Source organism: Poeciliopsis prolifica, unplaced genomic scaffold (genome assembly GCF_027474105.1).
Source record: "Poeciliopsis prolifica strain line A6 unplaced genomic scaffold, Auburn_PproV2 SCAFFOLD002, whole genome shotgun sequence".
NCBI lineage: Eukaryota > Metazoa > Chordata > Actinopteri > Cyprinodontiformes > Poeciliidae > Poeciliopsis > Poeciliopsis prolifica.
In genome coordinates, this window is record NW_026562377.1 from 12,568,682 (window position 1) to 12,587,677 (window position 18,996).

General features: G+C 35.7%; 1 protein-coding gene across 1 annotated transcript in view; it reads right to left on the reverse strand.

The window, feature by feature from the left end:
* The window catches only part of negr1 (neuronal growth regulator 1), a 160,205-nt gene that overhangs the window by 103,730 nt on the left and 37,479 nt on the right, over nucleotides 1–18,996 (reverse strand). Inside the window, exon 2 of the mRNA XM_055050717.1 lies at nucleotides 3,878–4,116. Coding sequence (XP_054906692.1) covers nucleotides 3,878–4,116 — 239 coding nt within the window. The remainder of the gene's footprint in view (nucleotides 1–3,877; nucleotides 4,117–18,996) is intronic.

Here is an 18,996-nt window from a genome sequence, read left to right on the forward strand (position 1 = left end):
AGCTGACAGCTGGCACATTTGCTTCTGTTTGATTGGGACCATATGGGCAGCGGTGAGGAGCTGACATGACCTGAAAAACCCCTGGTAGGATTCAAATTACAGAGCGTTCTTCAGAAAGCCAACACCCCCAAAAACACGACGGTCCTGGAGTGACCACTACTGCTTGCCAAACAGCTTAATCAGGTTTATCACAACAACATTTGGAGGCATGGAGCACCTGTAAAGTCTGAGTGCAGCACAGCAAAAACCAAGCTGGACTTTATATCGGCATCATGTGTTTAAATACAGTGGGTAGGTTTTGTAACAGTTGAAACACAATAGTTTAGGCTGCAGGAATTCTAATGTAGATGTCCAGCAATTATTCTCACCATTAAAGGTTAAGTTTCTATCAGTGCTCACTCTCAGTCTGATACTTTTATTGTCCGACAGTTCATAAAATTAAAATACTGACAAAGAAATGTATTGTTACACAAAGTAAAGTTCTGATGAGCTAAAAGGCTGTGATGAAAACAATCTGAATAATAATAATTATGTTAGCACTAAAAAAAATATTTAAGATGCTCATTTATACCAAAATCAATATAGACTGAGCCATTATCATGTCCCCAAGTTGGCTCACAATTTTCCACAGCAACACTACAGACACACAGGCACTTAGCCCCTAAAATACCTTACAGGAAATTTCCTGATCAATGATAATTGATTAATGAGTTGGTCTAAAGTTGATTGAACTTATTGATTGACTAACAATTAAAGCAATCGTTTTCTTAAAAACCTGATTTTTTTTATAGTATTGAACAAGTCAACTGTCTTTCCAAACATCAAGAGCTAAAGTTTCCATATAAATTTAAAAAAGCAGCACATAATTGTGTTTCAACATATTTTTGTGTAAAATGTATTGCATTCTTACTGAATAAAGAGAAAATAGATTATCAAATGTAGACATAGTTATGAAATGCAACAAAACAGGAACTTCTTAGGTTTCTGAATAAAAAAAAAATGAAAATACTAAAATATATGAAACACCTAATTCAGAAATTGAACAGAGTTGTTTAGGACCCCCAACTGTACTTGCCATTCTTTGTCAAAGAAATGGAAAGTCATACCTGTGAAGTTGCCCCATCTGCAATAGGTGGTGAGAGCAACACTTTGAGTTGTTAATTGTGCTCCTTCTTGTTGTAGAGCACGTCTAAGCAGGTGGTTATGATTCCTCTGGAAGGAATGTTAAAACTTGGCTCCAAGAAGTAACAGCCATAAAATCAGCCGAGTTTATTGTCATTATGTCATCATTTTTCTATGTAATGCTCTCCACTTTTCTTTCATCACATCCTCGCCTTCGCATCACATCAGAAATTTTTGACTAAGGACAAAAATGAGCTGAATGAGCACTATGAAGGTGAAACTTGGACCTTGTCAAGAGTTTACATTTCAAAACAGAAATCCATAAAGTGCATGTTGGATTTCACGCCTGCCAACGTTTGGACTGTTTCACTTGTATGTTTGGGTACCACTCAAATTATTCAAAATTCCTCACTTGTCCAAGTTGCCACATTTGTGGTGTAGTATAATTCAAAAATACTACAAAAGAAGCTTTGGTGAAAAGAAACCAGTTAATACTAGTTTCTGTTTGAATCTACCCTGAAACAAAATTTAAAATCAGATTGATGAGCGGACGGACATTCTTCTGCAAGTTGATTTTCCATATCAATCAATGTCACCTTTCACCTTGACATTATTTTGGATCAAACTCTGCTCCTTCTAGCCTAAGGCTATTTGTTGGGCTGAAAGCCCTACCCCAGGCCCAGAGGGACCCCCAGTCAAGTCCCTGTTAAGTCCAGGAAGTGGCAAGTTTAAGTGCTATTGAGTTTGACACATACTTGCTCTCCCACTTTTGGTCTGATTTTTTAAACACAGGCTACTGTCACTATAACGTTGAAGGGACACTCTAAAGAGCCAGTGGGTGCAATTACAGCTCAGTTTTTGTTGAACAAGCAAATGTACACCTGCAGCCCCTAATGAGAAAAAGAATAACACAATAAAGTACTTTCTTGGACCACATTTTGCTTGAATGCAGCACCCATTTAGATGCTGCATTGTGTTCTAAATTCCATAAATTCTTCACAAATATCTCCACATCAAATTTTCTAAAATTCTGAAAGATACGAAGTTGGGTATTCATGTGTAAAATCACATTTCTTATGCTACCTAAACTGTAGTCTGGAAAATTTTGATATTAGAGATCTTAAACAAGCAAATGAAACGGTCAAAAAAAGTACATTTAGTTATAGCGTCAGCTAGGCCTAAATAGGTTGTTGACAGCTAAAACAAAACACTGCATTACTTCTCCAGTAGAAGAGTCTTACATAACAAACAGTTCTTATACAAATTTTATGTTAAAATTCCATATTTTTCACAACTCAAATGTTCAGATTTTTCAGCATTTTTAATACAATTCATGTTATTATTTAGGTTACTAGAGGTTATTTGATTTGCCAGGTGTGGTCTACAAGAATCCAGGTTTGTTCCAGCCTGCTATGTTTTTTGAGCCATTCCTTATGTTACATGAGGTGACATGTAACAGAGGCAGGTCACTCCAATTAGAGTGAGGTTGTGCATGGTTTTGTGCCAGTAATGTGTCATTTGTATCATCCACATGGATGCCAAGAACTACAAGAACATTTCAATCGAAACAACATAATGAGAGGTTTTCACTTCAGCTGTCACCTTCACCTTAAAACATCAGCCTCAATTTTGAAACCTGCTAAGGTAAAGAAGAAACAGTAAAAAAAAACAAAAAAAAAACTGGAATTTATTTTGCTTTTTACTCATGTTCGGCCCTTTGTTGGCACTTTCTAAAAAGGAGCAAATACCACAGAAGGAAAGTGATTTGCTTCAACAATAGTTTCATACTGGATGAAAGACTTCCACTAAAATGATGTAATTTACCATAAAGAATACTAAGCCAAATATATTTACAAAGACTTACACCAAACAAAACTAACTGCTGGTACAGTATAATCACACAACAAAGATGGATTTCACAACCGAACATATGCTGTAACAGAGCAGCCAGCTGGACGCCTGTTTACATCACACAACACTACTGACATTTCTTCAACATGCAAACCCGACCCTTACACCTTGGATTAATACGATGTTATTCTAATGTTGTGTTTCCTTGGAGGGTTACACTAAGCTTGGCTTCTTTTGAGTAGATGAAATATAACTCATGCAACTAAGCAGTGAATTTGAGCCATCAAACTCTGCTGTGAAAAAAAAAAGTGAAATTACAAAGATGTGTTTCCTGTACTGTGAAATAAACAGTGGGACCTAAAAAAGTGCTTTATTTTGACAGATTGTCAGGAAGTCTTTTAAAGAAAAAAAATATAAATCTATTAAAGAGACAGAACAAGAAAAAAGATAGATTTTTATGGATTCTAGCTTATAGTGCTCTCGACTGACACACAAACTCAGTCATAACACTGTTTATAGCATGTTGATGATAGTGCGACACACAGGTCTGAAGTCATATGAATCACATCTTTCTGAGGTGCCTGCTGTGACAAAACCCAGGGAGGTCTGATTAAAGCTGCAGTCTGCCTCCAGTCATTTAAACCAGCAAGCCTCTACTTTATATTGTGTAGCCTAAAGGCACCATGTCAGTTTGCTTTTGCTTTCTTCCACAGCAGTTCTTCTATGCAAGGTGTTAAATTAGAAACAGGACATAGGGCAGGAATAATAAAAAGAAACACATCCTTCAAAAAAACACACACATACAAATAGCAGATATGCAGACAACTGAATTCCACCAAAAATAAGAAATGTCTGCTTTCAGAAGATACACAACAGCAGAGAAATAGAGGCTATCCCAATGTACCTTTTACAATGAGGTTGAGTAGCTTCGGCCGTGGGTTGCGTTCGCTCTGAATCGAACATGTGTATTGGCCGTCATCAGTAACATCCACTTTCTGTATCTGAAGGCTGTACTCGTGTTTGTCTCCAACACTGGACACTATGGACACACGTGGGTCCACAGACCACTTGTCGTCCCCTGCGAAAATGATGCTTGAGCGGTTCAGCCAGGCTCCTTTAGAGATCCCGTCCAACAGGTAGCACCTGGATTAAGAGAAATAAATAAAACTGAACAAAAATGTTTTTTTTTCTATTTTTTTTTCACATATGGCTACAATGTTTGAAATTAAAACTATAGTTTATCCATTTGACACATACATTTGTTTGCACACTATCAATTATTACACACCACACTCTGTGATCCAACATCATTCTATGGTGAAGCTTTTCAGACATAGTGAAAAATATGGGGGAAATCCTGTCTTGACTGGAGCACAGCTTGGTCTTCCAGCAGGTCAGCAATCCCAAACAAACAGCCAGTCCTAAAATGACATGCTGCAGATCTAAAGACGTGCATATATTTGAGTTAAAATACGTAAAGAGTGATTTATTTTTATAGATGTGAGTGGAATTACCAAAACTGCTTTCTCTCTAGAAGTACAAATATGGTGCCGATATACCATAAAGTACTGAACAAATCCCACTGAAGTGGGTGGTTGTTGCTCGTCAAAATATGGACAAGTTCAAATTGTATGACTAATTTTGCACAGCCAAGTATTTACAAATAAAATTGCATTCATCCATCATCTCAACACAATTATGCTGCTGGTAGCTGAAGCCTATGTCCGACGACCATCGGTCAAGAGGAGGGGTATGTCCTGAACAGGTCACCAATTCATGATAGGGCTAATGGACTCAGGGTCCGTTACAGGGCACAAGATGTCCTGTGATGGACACAAGATGTCAAAAAGTGACTGAGTTTATGGAACATAATTTCTCTAAATTAAAATACATGTAAAAAGCTTATGACAAAGATTTATTAGTAAATTTGGTTTTATTAAAATAACTTATTAGTTGAGATATATATTATAGAATTATTAGTAACCCTCAATAACTCAGGATAATAAGGAGATTTTTATGTCTTATGTGACAAAGGTGACAGATAAAGTTCCCTTAATTTTAACATAAATTTAAACATCTGACACATTAGAAGCCTCACTGGACCTTCAGGTGATTCATGATCAATTCTCTGTATTATTATGAAATCATAAGAAATTCACAAGATAGTAAAGGTCTCAAATGTATTATCTCATCTGACATTCTTTTATTTATATTTTTTAAATGCACACAACACCATTGATCATGTTCAAAAATATAAAGAAAATTGCTATGCTCAACAAATAGGCATTTAAAACATTTTAATTGAAGGGCCACATGAAAAATCGTTTATATTATTAATTAAATTAATTATTAAAATCACATAATGGATTCAGACAGAGAAAAAATAGCCCAATGTGGAATGAAATATGACCCTTACAGCAGTGTTAGCAGGTGGAGAAAGACAAACTTCTGCAGGGAATGCACTATTTCCAGAGCAGCAAAGCAAAAACTGCATCATGCCACACCAACACAAAGTTTCTGTTGCTTTTCATATTTCATCATGATGTACACCAGCACATAATTTCTGTTAGCTCCTCTCTAAAAACTGCTATGCAAAACACTTCGGGAATTGAGATATTTCTGTCAGCTCCACTTAGGCAGTTTTTTTTAGGATACAAGCAAGAAAACATGGCAGTAGAGTATTCCTATGAAAATATGACTGTACAACGTTTTTGCATACATTCTGAGTTTTGAACAACTACGTCTCTAACTTGCGACAACATAAAGTATGAAATATAAAACCTGTTAAAGCTCTGCAAAGTTTCAGCCTAACTATGCAACCTCTATGTTATCTATAGAAGCTACTGAATACATTGGACAATCTGTTAAACACTGAACCTCTTTGGTGAATATACATTTGTTTTGTTAGAAATTTCAGAATGGTATGAACTGATGAAATCCAATCATATTCCATGACAAATACTGTGATAATGAGCAGTAAAGGGCAATCAAGTTAGACTCTTAAGCTATTGTCGACATGCCATGCAGGACTGTAGGCACTGATGGAAAAGCCACCAAGGAAATCGTTTTGGCACAATAACAAAACACCGACTCCATCTGCCAAGAAAGCTACATAGAACTATAGTCTATGTAGCTGACTTCTCCCCCGAGAGCATAGACAATGGACAGGTAGAAAAAATAAATTGAAGTTTAAGTCAGGAACAGAAATGCAGACACTTATACATCCCTGGAGCTAACGTTTCCTTCATTTTTTCTATCTGTTCTAAAATGTTGAATACAATGTGCTTGATATTAAACTTAAGACAAAGAGTTTAGAAGATACAAATAAGAAAACCAGTGCGACTCACAATCTGTTGTGGTCAGTGACCAGTCTAATGAGTTACAGGCCAATAACATATTTCCTCAATTCAATTCCTGAATTCAAATGCTTAAGGACAATTTTTATTGTCAAAATATAAATGTATATTATATATAAGGTTTTAAGCAAAGTATTTTTGACTATGTTTTTCTGACTCCAAGTAATTAACATGTTTTGAGTGGCAAATGCAGGGCAGAGCTGGAATCTCACACATTATACATGGCAGGAGCAAAATATGACTTTCAAACCTCAAAAACGTGGAACTCATCACCAAAGATTTAAATAATCCATATACCTGTGGAAACATGCTAGGTAGCGTTATAAAAAGCATGCGATTGCTGTGATGACAATATTTTCCACATATTTTAATTTCGCAATTATGTGTTTTCCTGCTTTTAAGTAGTACTTGGATCACCACACATTCTGGTGAGTTTTGCCACCCATACTTATGACCACACATCTTCAGTGACTCGTAATTTAAAAGGAAGGTGAGGGAGCAAGAGAAAGTAAAAAATACCATTGACCTCTGTTCAGCACAAAGCCTGACAAGAATAACTTTTCAACAACTTGCTGGGCTGTTATCACTATATTTTTACCGTAAGTATAAAATACATTTTCTCCATTTGTCTCATTTGATTCCACCTGATTTCTCTGCCGGCTTTTCAGAGTGCACTTCTTTAAAAGCCAATACTTTCTGTGATAAAGGTTTAAGAGTAGCTGTTAAAAACTATTTTTTGTTCAAAAGAAAGCTACCGCAGTAGTGGCGCTAAATACATGACAGGTATGTGGAGAGAAGTTTGAGTAACCCATTTAATTCAAATGTATTCAAACTATGCCAAATTTTGGGTGAAATAACTTTGCTTTTCTTTGCTGTTGCTTTTCTGTAGTTTTAAAAAGCATTTATGAATCAACTTTCAGGGACATATTTGTCAGATACAACATTTGAAGAATCTTCCTTTCATGCTCTCTTATTGAGCTAGCACTTCTGGTCCATTCATTTCTGAAAATTTCTCACCACGGAGTCATGCAGATGGATGCATTTAACAAATTTGGAAAATTGCCCTGATAAATGTTGATAATACTAGTTTAATAAAAGATATTAATTGAAAATTAAATGATTTTCTTTTTTACATGCTTGATTTTTCTGTTGACACTTATTTATGACATTTCTAGCTAGAAATAATATTAAAAAGAAAAACACATTTCCAAAAAGTCACATTTTGTATTGCCACCACAAAAATAAGCATATTGTAGTTTCAAAGCACAGTCCTGCCATCAGGTAAAGCTTTTTCAGCCACTTTCTCTGGGGTTTTCCCTTTAGTCATGCATAACAGCACAGAACAGATAACTTTGGTGGCCTTTGCTTTCATCAATTTCTCTTTCAGAAGCCTCTGTCTTGAATAAATTCTGCCCAATTAGTCCTCAGGCATCGCAGTTTCCATTCTGTAGCATCCACTAATTACTACTTTTCTTCATCCCTGCTTCATGTGAGTGACTGCTCAGGAACCAGGCTTACAACAAGAAATGTTCTTCAAAACTTAAATATATGCAAGATATTAGATTTTGGAACAGAGATCAGGAGGTGATTACACTAAAACGATGGAGAGAAAAAGTCCTAAGATGGTATCAAAATGCCTTATGTTAATACCTAATGAGTACAAACCATTAATTACAGTACAGCAGCAGGTAAGAGATGTACACTGTAATTTGTTTAGCCAAACTCACTGAATCTCTTTGATTGGATGCCATTTTTAACACTCAGATTATTCTGACCCAGATTCCTACCTGAATAGAATAGTTTTCTTGGATTCTTGAGGAATAAATATCCTTCTGGCACCAACCCCACATATATCCACTTGTAAACAGCTTTCTCATGTTTCACAGTCTCGTAGTTTGCAGTCAGCAGTATTTTTCTAAGACAATTGGCAGAGTAAATTACTACATTCAAGGACAGGTCTCTAGGTGTCCTTTTATGTACTAGCTATCCAAGTACATAACCAATACTGTTTAAACCGCAACACTGTCCGGGTATACTTTATGACCTTTGAGTTTAAGAAAAACAAATATTATTACAATTATGCCTAGTTCAGATTTGTAATAAATACATGCATGTTAGCAAAGTATATTTTCACGGCAGTAGAACCAGTGTTTGTTTAATTCAAAATAAATTAGGTGAAAATAAAGTTATCAAATATTTTATACAGTTAAAAACTGTTTGGCTCATGACACTAGCATGTGGTGGTTTGTTTGTTTTGTGTCAAGATCCTAATTTCATAACTGTCTGAAAGATATGAAAAACTTAAAATAATTGCGTCAAGACGAGACGTCTGAACAACAATTAGTTTGTGGAAGAAACACTCCAATTTTGCACCTTTAAAGAGAAATGGTGCATTCCATTTTAGGCATCTTACACATGAAAAGGTGACTGTACCCCTCTCTTCACAGCTTACGGAGCAAGTTGCTGCCCTGGAGTGCAATGAATCATCAAATGAGAAAATGCATTTCACATTGACTGACTGGATGTTAAAGCACAAGTGAAAGGAGACCAGAAGTGAGCAGTCTTTAAAAAAAAGTCCTTCTTTTATTCAGTGAAATGAGCAAAACGGATATATTTTTGCCAAAAACGTAATTTTAACAAAAATGGGGGGGAAAAAATATTAGTATTTCATATCATTTGTATCAATACATTAGCTTGAATCATTTGATTATTAACCAATCATCTAATCTTCCAAATGTGAACACCAGGCTCTATTGTCTTGCCCTTTTTAAAGAAATGGAAAGATATTGATTTTCTACATTTTCAGTTAAAGTCTATGGCAATGTCATAAAAGACATTGAAATTGCTAATTACTGGTCAAATTATAAACATAAAGCTACATTTACTTTAAAACACTTCTTAAGGGTGTCATGTTTTTTGCTATCACAGATTGAATAAATATTCAAATTTTTCAGATTAGATTTTAACACAATTTTATGTTTCAGTTTCTTTAAAAAAAGATTAATGTCTTTGAACAAGTAGCCTGTAGGCTACTGATGTTGTTGTCTATGTTCAGCTACGTAGATTAATTTTGTCCCCCCAAAATAAGTCGATGCCCCCCTGTTAAACTTATCTGGAGCCGGGGATGCTCAGCAGACAGCTCTATCTAAACAAACCTGGAAAACCAAAACAAGGACAAAGGGGAGAAATTGATAGCACCTGTAGTGATGTGTATAAATAAAAGTAAAAAAGAAAAAAATCAATAAGAAAATAATACAGTCTTTCAGCAAAGAATAGGTGAAGTAAACAGATGTGATCACATCTTGATGCTTGTGCTGCAATGCACAGGCATCAAGCTCCTGTCTGTCAGGGACCACAGCGAACCCTCAGCATCATTTAAAAAATGTATAGAAAGATAACTACAACAGATCAGTTTATGCCTCAGATGTTGTCAGGATGTTACTTTAAGGAATTGTCTCTTCTCGTATTTTAAATGGGAACTTTTCACATGGTAAAGTTTGGCAGTCAGGACGTGTCAGCGGATTTGCAAGAACAAGGACATTGTGCAGCATTGTAAAATTGAGGTACAGAGCATCAAGCTCTTAATCCCGAATATAATCTGTCCGACTGTGACCAACGAAGGGACACATAGAAGGCTTTCCAGCTCTAATCCACAGAGACACAACGATGAAAGAATGCATCTAACGTCACAGACAAAGAGGGAGTACAGACACTCTTTCATGACCATTCATTTAAAATTTCCAAAATGTCACTTTAAATAAAGTGCTTTTTGAAAGGCACCCTTATTCTGAAAGGCAGACAGAAAGATCTCCTCACTATGGCAACATAATGAAATCAATCAAAATGTTTTATACACATAAGGTATAATCAGTGTGTTGTTACTATAGCAGCACTTCCGAGATATTGTAGGCACTTTCTATTTATTTTACAGCAATGTGTGAACTGTTCCTCTGTGCTTAGAATCTGCAACACAGTTATTTCCCACTTGGAAACACAAGTAAAAGTCTAACTCCTTTTTAATTATTTGAACTACAGACACAAAGATTTTACAACCTGTTTGTGTCAGTTTGTGAACAAATCAACACAAGACTTTCCACTACAAATAATTCAAGTACAGAAAATCATTCAAAGTGCTACTTGAGTAATCTCTGGATTAATTCACATTATTGATTGTTGTTTTGGTATTTTGTTCAGGCTTTCATGTTGATGACATAAACACAGTTTTGAGAGACAAACAAATTAATTAGGTTCACAAATGAGCAGCTGCAAAATTGTCCAGAACCGGAGTCTTTACAGGACAGGCAGTAGCCATTCCACTATTCCTCTGCACAGACAATTGATTTGAATCAGTATAAAAGAAGTGCATAGAACAACTGTGGCTGGCGCATGCAATCTTAAATGTCACACTACGGCAAAGCAAACATTAATAAGTTGCTCTCTTGATGACAGTCTGAGTTAAAGAATTGTCTTTAGATGCATTTTCTAATGGAAATGCAAGTAATCAATATAATATGAGACAGGAGCATCGCTGATGGCAAAGTAACACATGAAGTCGGTACACATCAAAATATATCATATTCTGATGTTACTAGCATTCAAATTTACTGCTAGTACTATTTTCTGAAATGTGTGACAGAATCTAAGGAGAAGCACAATGGCCTCAGACTAAATTTATTGATACAGTTCTCATTTAAACATTCACTCACAACAAGTCACACTGAGCACTTGGGAAAATGAATGGTCCTGTTTCTTCAGTCAAATTGAAAATAAAGCATCCTGCAGGCTGAGAGCCCACTTTAAATCACTTCATTTGTGTTACTTTAACACTTTACTCTGTATTCATGCAGATGAGAGCATTAGGAGAGGAGTCTTTGCCCTTCAGCCATATTCCCTCAGCATGCTTATTGTTTATTACCAGATCTGAAAAAGAATGACAAAGGATATTTTCATTTTATTAGTGTTTGATTGATATCCATTAATATTATCACCAGAGTCTATGCTAGGACATTTCAGTAAATTAGAATTTTGCATGAAAGTGCAATACTTCTCGCCAGTCATCTTAGAAAGTAAAGCAGTAATTTCATAGAGATTCACACATATATAATAAAAGCAGTATTTTTGTTGGAGCTTTAATGATTTTTTAATGCTCACAGGTAAAGAATTCCAATATGCAGTGTGTCAATAACCTGAATATCATGTCAGACAAATTAAAAATGGACATTTTAAGCACAAATGTCAGACTTCTGAAACCTGGGTATATTTCCATGCACTCAATACTTTGTTGGACCTCCTCTTGCATGAATTAGTGCATCAATGTGCCTTGGCATAAATGCCATTAGCCTGTGGCACTGCATAGGCTAATGAAAGCCCAATTTAATTTGATAGTTGCCTTTAGGTCATCTGCCTTACTCTGGCTGGTGTCTCATCTTCCTCTAGACAAGATGGTGGCCAATCAAGAACCTAAACACCATGATCAAAGAACCACTTTTTGGAAAGTTTGGCATTATGGACTGGTGCTAGCCTGATAAAAACTAGGTTTTGTCCTACACTTTGCTTCATACAGAGGGTGTAGGCTCTCAGCTATAGAAAAAGCAATTGTCTCCTGGAGACGTGGATTGTGTTGAAGTTTTGAACTTTACCCAATTGTTAACATTTCCCCGTGATGTATGAAATTTGCCATTTCGATGCTATGAAGCTTACTGGAAATGGCCTGCACTGTAAACAACCAGTCTTCACTGCAAAGAGAGAAGTGCCAAACCGTACAAGGCGGCTGTTAATATGAATACAATATTTGGAAATGTGGCCAACATGGACTGAACAGCTTTGTTCACTTCCACTGCTAAACTTTGCTAAACATTGTTAAACTTACAGGCAGGCTACAAATCTAAGATGCCACAGAAAATCTTTTTCATCATTCACAACTTCTTCTTCCGTTTTGGCTCTGTTAAAATTTGACCCGGTTAAAATTTGACCAGACTCCCAGGTGTGAAGCAAGATTTGAAGCAGAATAGCATGGGAAGGCAAGGGTCATACTGGACTGGTGACAAGTTCTGCTGGAAAATAAAATCAGCACTGCCATACAGCTTGTCAACAGAGGGAGGCATGAAGTGTTCTAGAGCAGGATTGGTCGTTTCCATTATCTGTAAATCATAATCATCAAAATGACAGGAAACAAAGGCTTGGAATAGATCACTGTGTGGCGATTCTATATTATATAGAAGTTTCACTTTCTGAGATGACTGGTAAGACACACTGTATACTTGTATGCATTATTCAATTTTTTCATGATGTACATACCAATTATATATTTATTAAGGAGAGATATTAGAAAAATACACAAAATGAGAACAGAGTTGTTTCACTCAGCTATCTGTGAGTAGATTGAGGTTTCTGTTGGCTGCAAGAGTCACCTGATGTGTGCATTATCTCTGAAATCAAATTATCTTGTCCTTCAAAACTGCTGCTTTACCACTGGGCACTTCCAACCTCCTGTGATTACAGCAGAAATGTGGACTGGCAATTAAGTCAAGACTGTCACGACTTGTGTATACACAATTTTAACAGATAGTTCAATGAAGCACAAAGACTTTTCTTTGATGATTTGTGTTTTTGGAATAGTTTAGTTCCAATAGTTTATTTACATGCAGCAAAAAGATGTCAACAATGAATCAATTCATATTTTCAGAAACAACACTGGACATGTCCTGGAGATGATCAGCGGGACCTGGATAAAGCATACCTATTGAAGACAAAAATTTCATCTTGATAAACTGTTTATGTTATTAAATTAATAAAATTTTAAAAGGCCAAATATAATTACTAAATGTAGGGAAACTATATGTAGCATAAATGGTGTAACATATGTCTTTGAAACAACATTTTGACAGTTAAATGAATGTCGCCAAATCCTCATAAGTAAAACAGGTCAATCCACATGTACAAAAGAAGACTTGCAAAATCGAAGGATGAAGTCATTTAGAGAAACGGGAGTGCTGGTGTCCTAGAGGAGCATACAAATGGTTTTTAGAACTGGCAAAACTTTTGATGTTTAACCCGAATAAAGCTAGAATTATAATGTGATGTAATGATTTTGCTGTAAGCCCTCATTCATCGCTCTGGTGAATCACACAGAGACTAGGGTTTCAGTGAGAGCTCCTGAATCCCTGAATAGACTGCTGGTTTGTTATGTCTCCCAGTTATTTTCATCAGGCAACACACACGACTTTCCCCTTTTGACTGAAAAAAATAAATAAATAAATCACCATTTATTTATTTGGTGATTTGAGGTATTCACTATTTGTTTTGAATCGCCCTTGTGTCATTCTCTTTAGCAACTTACAGCCAAGTTCTCTGGTCCTCATTGCTTATAACTATCATTCACAATTTTTCAGATGTTTCTTGATTTCTGTCCTGTAAATTAACAAAATATCATAGGCTCTGTCTACATGGGATATTTTTTTTTTTCTATAACGGATTGTCAATTTCAAAAAACACCTACATCAACAAGGAATTGTTTCAGGGGATGCTTTATCCACATGGAAGCATTGAGAACAGACCAAACGCACTTTTTACTCCCCAAGGCTTGCGGTGCTACACTTGGGGTATGAGACACACACTAAAAGCCTCCACACAAGGTTAATGGTAATCACAAAAAGCATGACAAACAACAAAGGACAAGTGGACTCTGTGGAGTGACAATACAGTCTAACTTCTCCGTGTCATGTTGGATTACAAATAAAAACAATAAAAAAAAACTACAAAATGAACACATAATCCGCCATTGTTATTATGTACAATGCATCTGAGGTTGAAAAGAGGAACTTTTACTGTCTACACATTTCCACACAAATAGGAAATGGTGAAATTTTCACTTTAGTTCTTTAGACTTTTTAAAAAGCCTATTTTTGTGCAGCCCATGTGAATGAGACTATATGCTCTAGGCCTGACCACAACACCAAAGGAAAGATTGTGAAAAAGACTACAGAGGTGCTTTCAATTATGTCATCTAATTAGCTTGTGTTTTAGCTTAACTGTGTTTTCACACAGCTAAGTGTGAATACACAGCTAAGGTGATCATTTTTTGCGATGACCTTTCAACATTTACATTCCTGGTCCAACACACTTGAATTAAATGGCTAAATTCCCCTCCTCAGTATGTCATCAAATGTTCCAATCCTACTAATGACCTCATTATTTGACTCAGATATGTTGAAGCAGAGACGCATCTAAAAGTTGTAGGACACCAGCCCTTGAGGCCGGAACTTGAAGACCGCTGACCTAAGCTGTTCAACATGACACACTTTTAAACTATTTTCCAGATATACGTCTTCAAAGCCCACTACATTTCCTTTGACACTGCTTGATACATTATCACCAGAAAGTTTTTACACTGTCTCATAAATGCCTCATTATGAGCTTGTAATGACTGAATGTGACATTCACTATCAATGAGAGACTCTGTCTCTCCTATGGAAATAAGGGAGATGGAATTTAATGCGACAGCAGGAGGGGGGAAAAGGGAAGAATGCAAATATGGTGAATAACTGCATTTCTGCCTCGTATTAAAGACCCAGAGATCAAACCGAGGCAAGCCGTGGGTGGCCAACAAATCCCAGACAAACACATTTGAGTTCTGGGTGCTATAATACAGTCTGGGCCCTGGGAGCCCTTTAATTACGCTTTATTTCATTTCCAAAATGCCATTAGACACAGACAGAAAACAGAACACCAGATCACTTAGTGAGGCTTCTGTCCTCTATATAACTGAAGTCATTCATTTTTTTTTAGGATTAATCCTATTATTTTCAACAAGCTCAAGATATTCAGGATTTGTGTGGGCTGCTTACATGAATCAGTACCAAGGTTCTAAAAAGTTCTGATTTAAAAACCATAAAACAATTTTATCATACTGTTCCTGCAGTTTGTATTCATGAGACACCAGTGATAGCACCAAAGATTTCCACTACCAAGTGGAACATAAGAGTAATGCTGCCAATAAAAATATGTTTTACAATTAATACTGCCATTAATAAGAGGCTGGGATGAGTTGTGTATTTTCTCTTTTTTTCCCCTGTCTCATTATTTTGTCAACTGTTTCCATTTTCAAATACTCAAAGTAACAGTCATCTTTTGCCTTAAATGTAGCTGATCTGACTGGATTAAGTTGAATTAATGAGACCACATGCTGAGTTGTTGCAAAGATTTGTATAATAGTGTCTGCTGATCTTATTTGGTTTGCTTTAATTTTATTCAAAAAGCATTTACTTTCTATAGCAATCTTCACTATGCTGCACTGAAGCTTGTTGTACCTCAAAGGAAGAACCAATATTGGGTTCTTGTAGTAGTAAAGTGGAAACAGAAAATGGCAATGGAATTGTTTCATCTTATGAAAGATGAGCTAAACACTATTTAAAGCAAGCGCAGAGCGATGTAAGTTAATTTCCAGATGTAGCAAAAACGTCATGTAGCTATCACAATAGTACCTTTGAAATCAGAAGTAGCATAAGTGCTTCCCATTTACATTCATACAAAGTCTTCTGGGAAAAAAGACCACAGCAAAGAATGTTATTTACTTGTGGTTATTGTTTACATTTCTGATTTGCAAAAGAAGCAATGGTTATTTGGGACATCTTGTCTGTTATTACTTTACATATTTTAATTTTAAATTTATATGTAATATTACATATAGTACACAAATATGTATATGCATGAAGCAGTATTGTAAAAACTGTATGTCAATATCATTCCACTTTAAAAAAAGAGTTACTTTCTATTGGCCTTTTATCTAAAGCTTTATTAAAGTACATTATGGTTTCTGGTTATAACTTGACATAATGTTAAAAAGTGTAAGAAGTATTCATGTTTGATATTCTAATTCCAAAGCAAAAACTCTAAGAAGGTAACTATTGTGTAGAAATTACCAAAAACATCCAATCCCCAAAGCCCGCTAAATCTGATTCAAAGATCCAATTAAAGTTCACAATAAACAAACAATTAACACAAGCCAGATGGTCACAGAGGCACCTTTGATGCTCATCACAACTAACAAAACGTTGCATCATCTAGATTCTAGATGACAGGTTCTCAAATCCAGGCCCCCATACCTGGTCTCCTGCAAGTTTTAGGTGTCTTTGGTCCAGGTGATTCAATCAAACGACCGTATAACCCCCTCAGTATGCAGTGAAGTTCCCCAGAGTCCTGCTACTGACCTCATTATTTGACTCAGATTTGCTGAAGCAGACATCCAAACATTACAGGACACAGGCTCTTGAATCCTGGATTTGAGTTGCCCTGATCTAGATTTTGCATCACTGCTACTAGCTAGCATTAAAATAGTGTAAACTTTTCAGAGAACAATCAATGAATAGCCTTTCAACTGCTTTTACATTTATTTGTATGTAAATTATATAGCTGAAGATGAAATGCTTAAATTCACATTTTGCTAACATGAGTCCTTAGCTTCTAATTTACCACCACCCAAAAGGTTATTATATATTTTTTTCTTTTTATTTTGCTTGTGTTTTAGGGGATTAAAACCTCTAGTGTAAGGGGCTGCTTTAATTCTGCCATAATGCTACTGGTGACATTTGCGAGCATTAAACGCATTTTTCAGCATCTGTTTTCACAAATTTTGTCTCCCTCTTCTGTGTTAGTCTATTTGCTCTGTGTACTTGTGTTTCTATCTCTGGGCTGGCAGGGAGTACCCTGAACAGCTCAGCAGGGACATCTGCCTCCCACAGCCATCTGTGCCCAGGTCTTCCTAATCCCTTCTCTCTGTCAAGCTTTCTCGCTCTCCTTTTTCAAATGTCGTCCTCCAGCTCAAATGTTTACTATTTCAAACGCAGACTGTACATATTTGCTCTCATACACATGCAAAGTTTAGGCAACAGTAGGATAAGAATTCAAGCGAAAGACGGAAAAGGACCACAATACAAACATTTCATGAAAGATTTACAAGCTATGATACAGCTGAAAGTTTTTTATGGTAAATTCTTGTTTGTTTTTGCTACTTTTTATTTTTTTTCTGGAAATATATATATATATATATATATATATATATATATATATATATATATATATTATTATTATTATATTATTTTTATTTTATCCTTTCATATTTAGCCATTTCTTTCAGCAGTAAATGATGCCAAACTACTGTTTGCCTTTGTAGAAATGATTTGTTTTCTATTATATCAAAAGTTATTAGCAAAATGAAATAATTATTTTTGAAAACTAGTGAGAAAGCCATTTTAAAAACATGGATTCCTTTATAGAATAATTGTGTTATATCCCAACACCTTCTTCTCTAAATACAGAGATCAGTCTCTTCACTTTGTTTGTTCGTGCTTTGAAGTATGCATGAGCCTCAGAGGTGATTCCTTATGTCTGCATCTTCTTAGTTGGGAATTCCACTGCCGTCTACCCTCACAACTCACTACCCAAGTGACAGGTTGAGCTTGGCGGTGTGCCAGGGAGACCGGGAGAACTTGAGTCAGATGGATAGGTCAGGCTGGATGTGGGGTATGCTGCCACTCACTGCCTCCAACCAGTAGGGTTTACAGATGAGTTTATAGCCCTCTACAACAGCACTTACTGACTGAGATGAAACAGATGAGACACAATCACTGCTGTTTACTTAGTAAACCATAAGGGTACATAAAGTTTTTGAAAAGCATTCTACTCCTAAAAGGAAGAAAAAAAAGCAACAAATGCACATAAAGAATACATAATAAACCAACTATTTTAGTCATCATTTTTTGCATATCTATCTAATAAATAGAAACATTTCCGCAATACTTTCTAGTTAATTTTTTTTTCTTAAATGATTTAAAAACATTAAATTATTGAATATTATGCAGACCACAAATACAATCTCTAGAAACTATAATCAAATTTAGTTAAACTTCAGTTTCATTCCTATAAACCCAGTATCACCAAAGTTTTGAGTTTCTTCATTCATTACAACACTACAGTATTTTTTAATGATTTCAATATATCTTATGCATAAAGTAGAAAAGGGCAATACACCTTTAAAACTTTAACACAAAATTTGGTGGCACTTAGTGAGTTTATGCTAAAAACTATTAAAAATTATCACTTTTAAAGATAATTTAAAAGTGATTGCATTGTGATGATTGATACCATTACAGATCTAAAAATACAATTTGCTGATCAAAAATGGTCACGATATGCATGTTTGATGGTGGACCTAAATGCAGAGAGGTAGAAGCAGCTTGTAGGTGACGACTGAAAAACTTACAAAAATCACAAGGAGCTCTGGGAGCCAGAGTACGACAAAAACCATAATCCATGAAAAATACCAACAGGGAACACAAGTAAGAAACTGGAAAAATGACAGGGTAAAACAGGAGGAACTAGCAAGGAGTGTGAGCAGGAGAGGGTTTTAAATACTGTGAGGGTGACTGCTGGAACAAAAGACCTGGCCTGATTAGATAACAGGTTGCAGAGAAAAGAGAGAGAAAAAAAACGTCACGGAGGGTGAGCAAGAGGAGACTAGAAAATTGATCTTCTACTAAAGTATTACAAGTACTAAGAAACATAATTAATTCAGAGTAACAAGGAATAAATAGAGAAGAATTAAGCATAACTAGAAACACTAATCCTTGTAAACTTTAGTTTAAAATGACTAAACTAAAGTAAAACACAA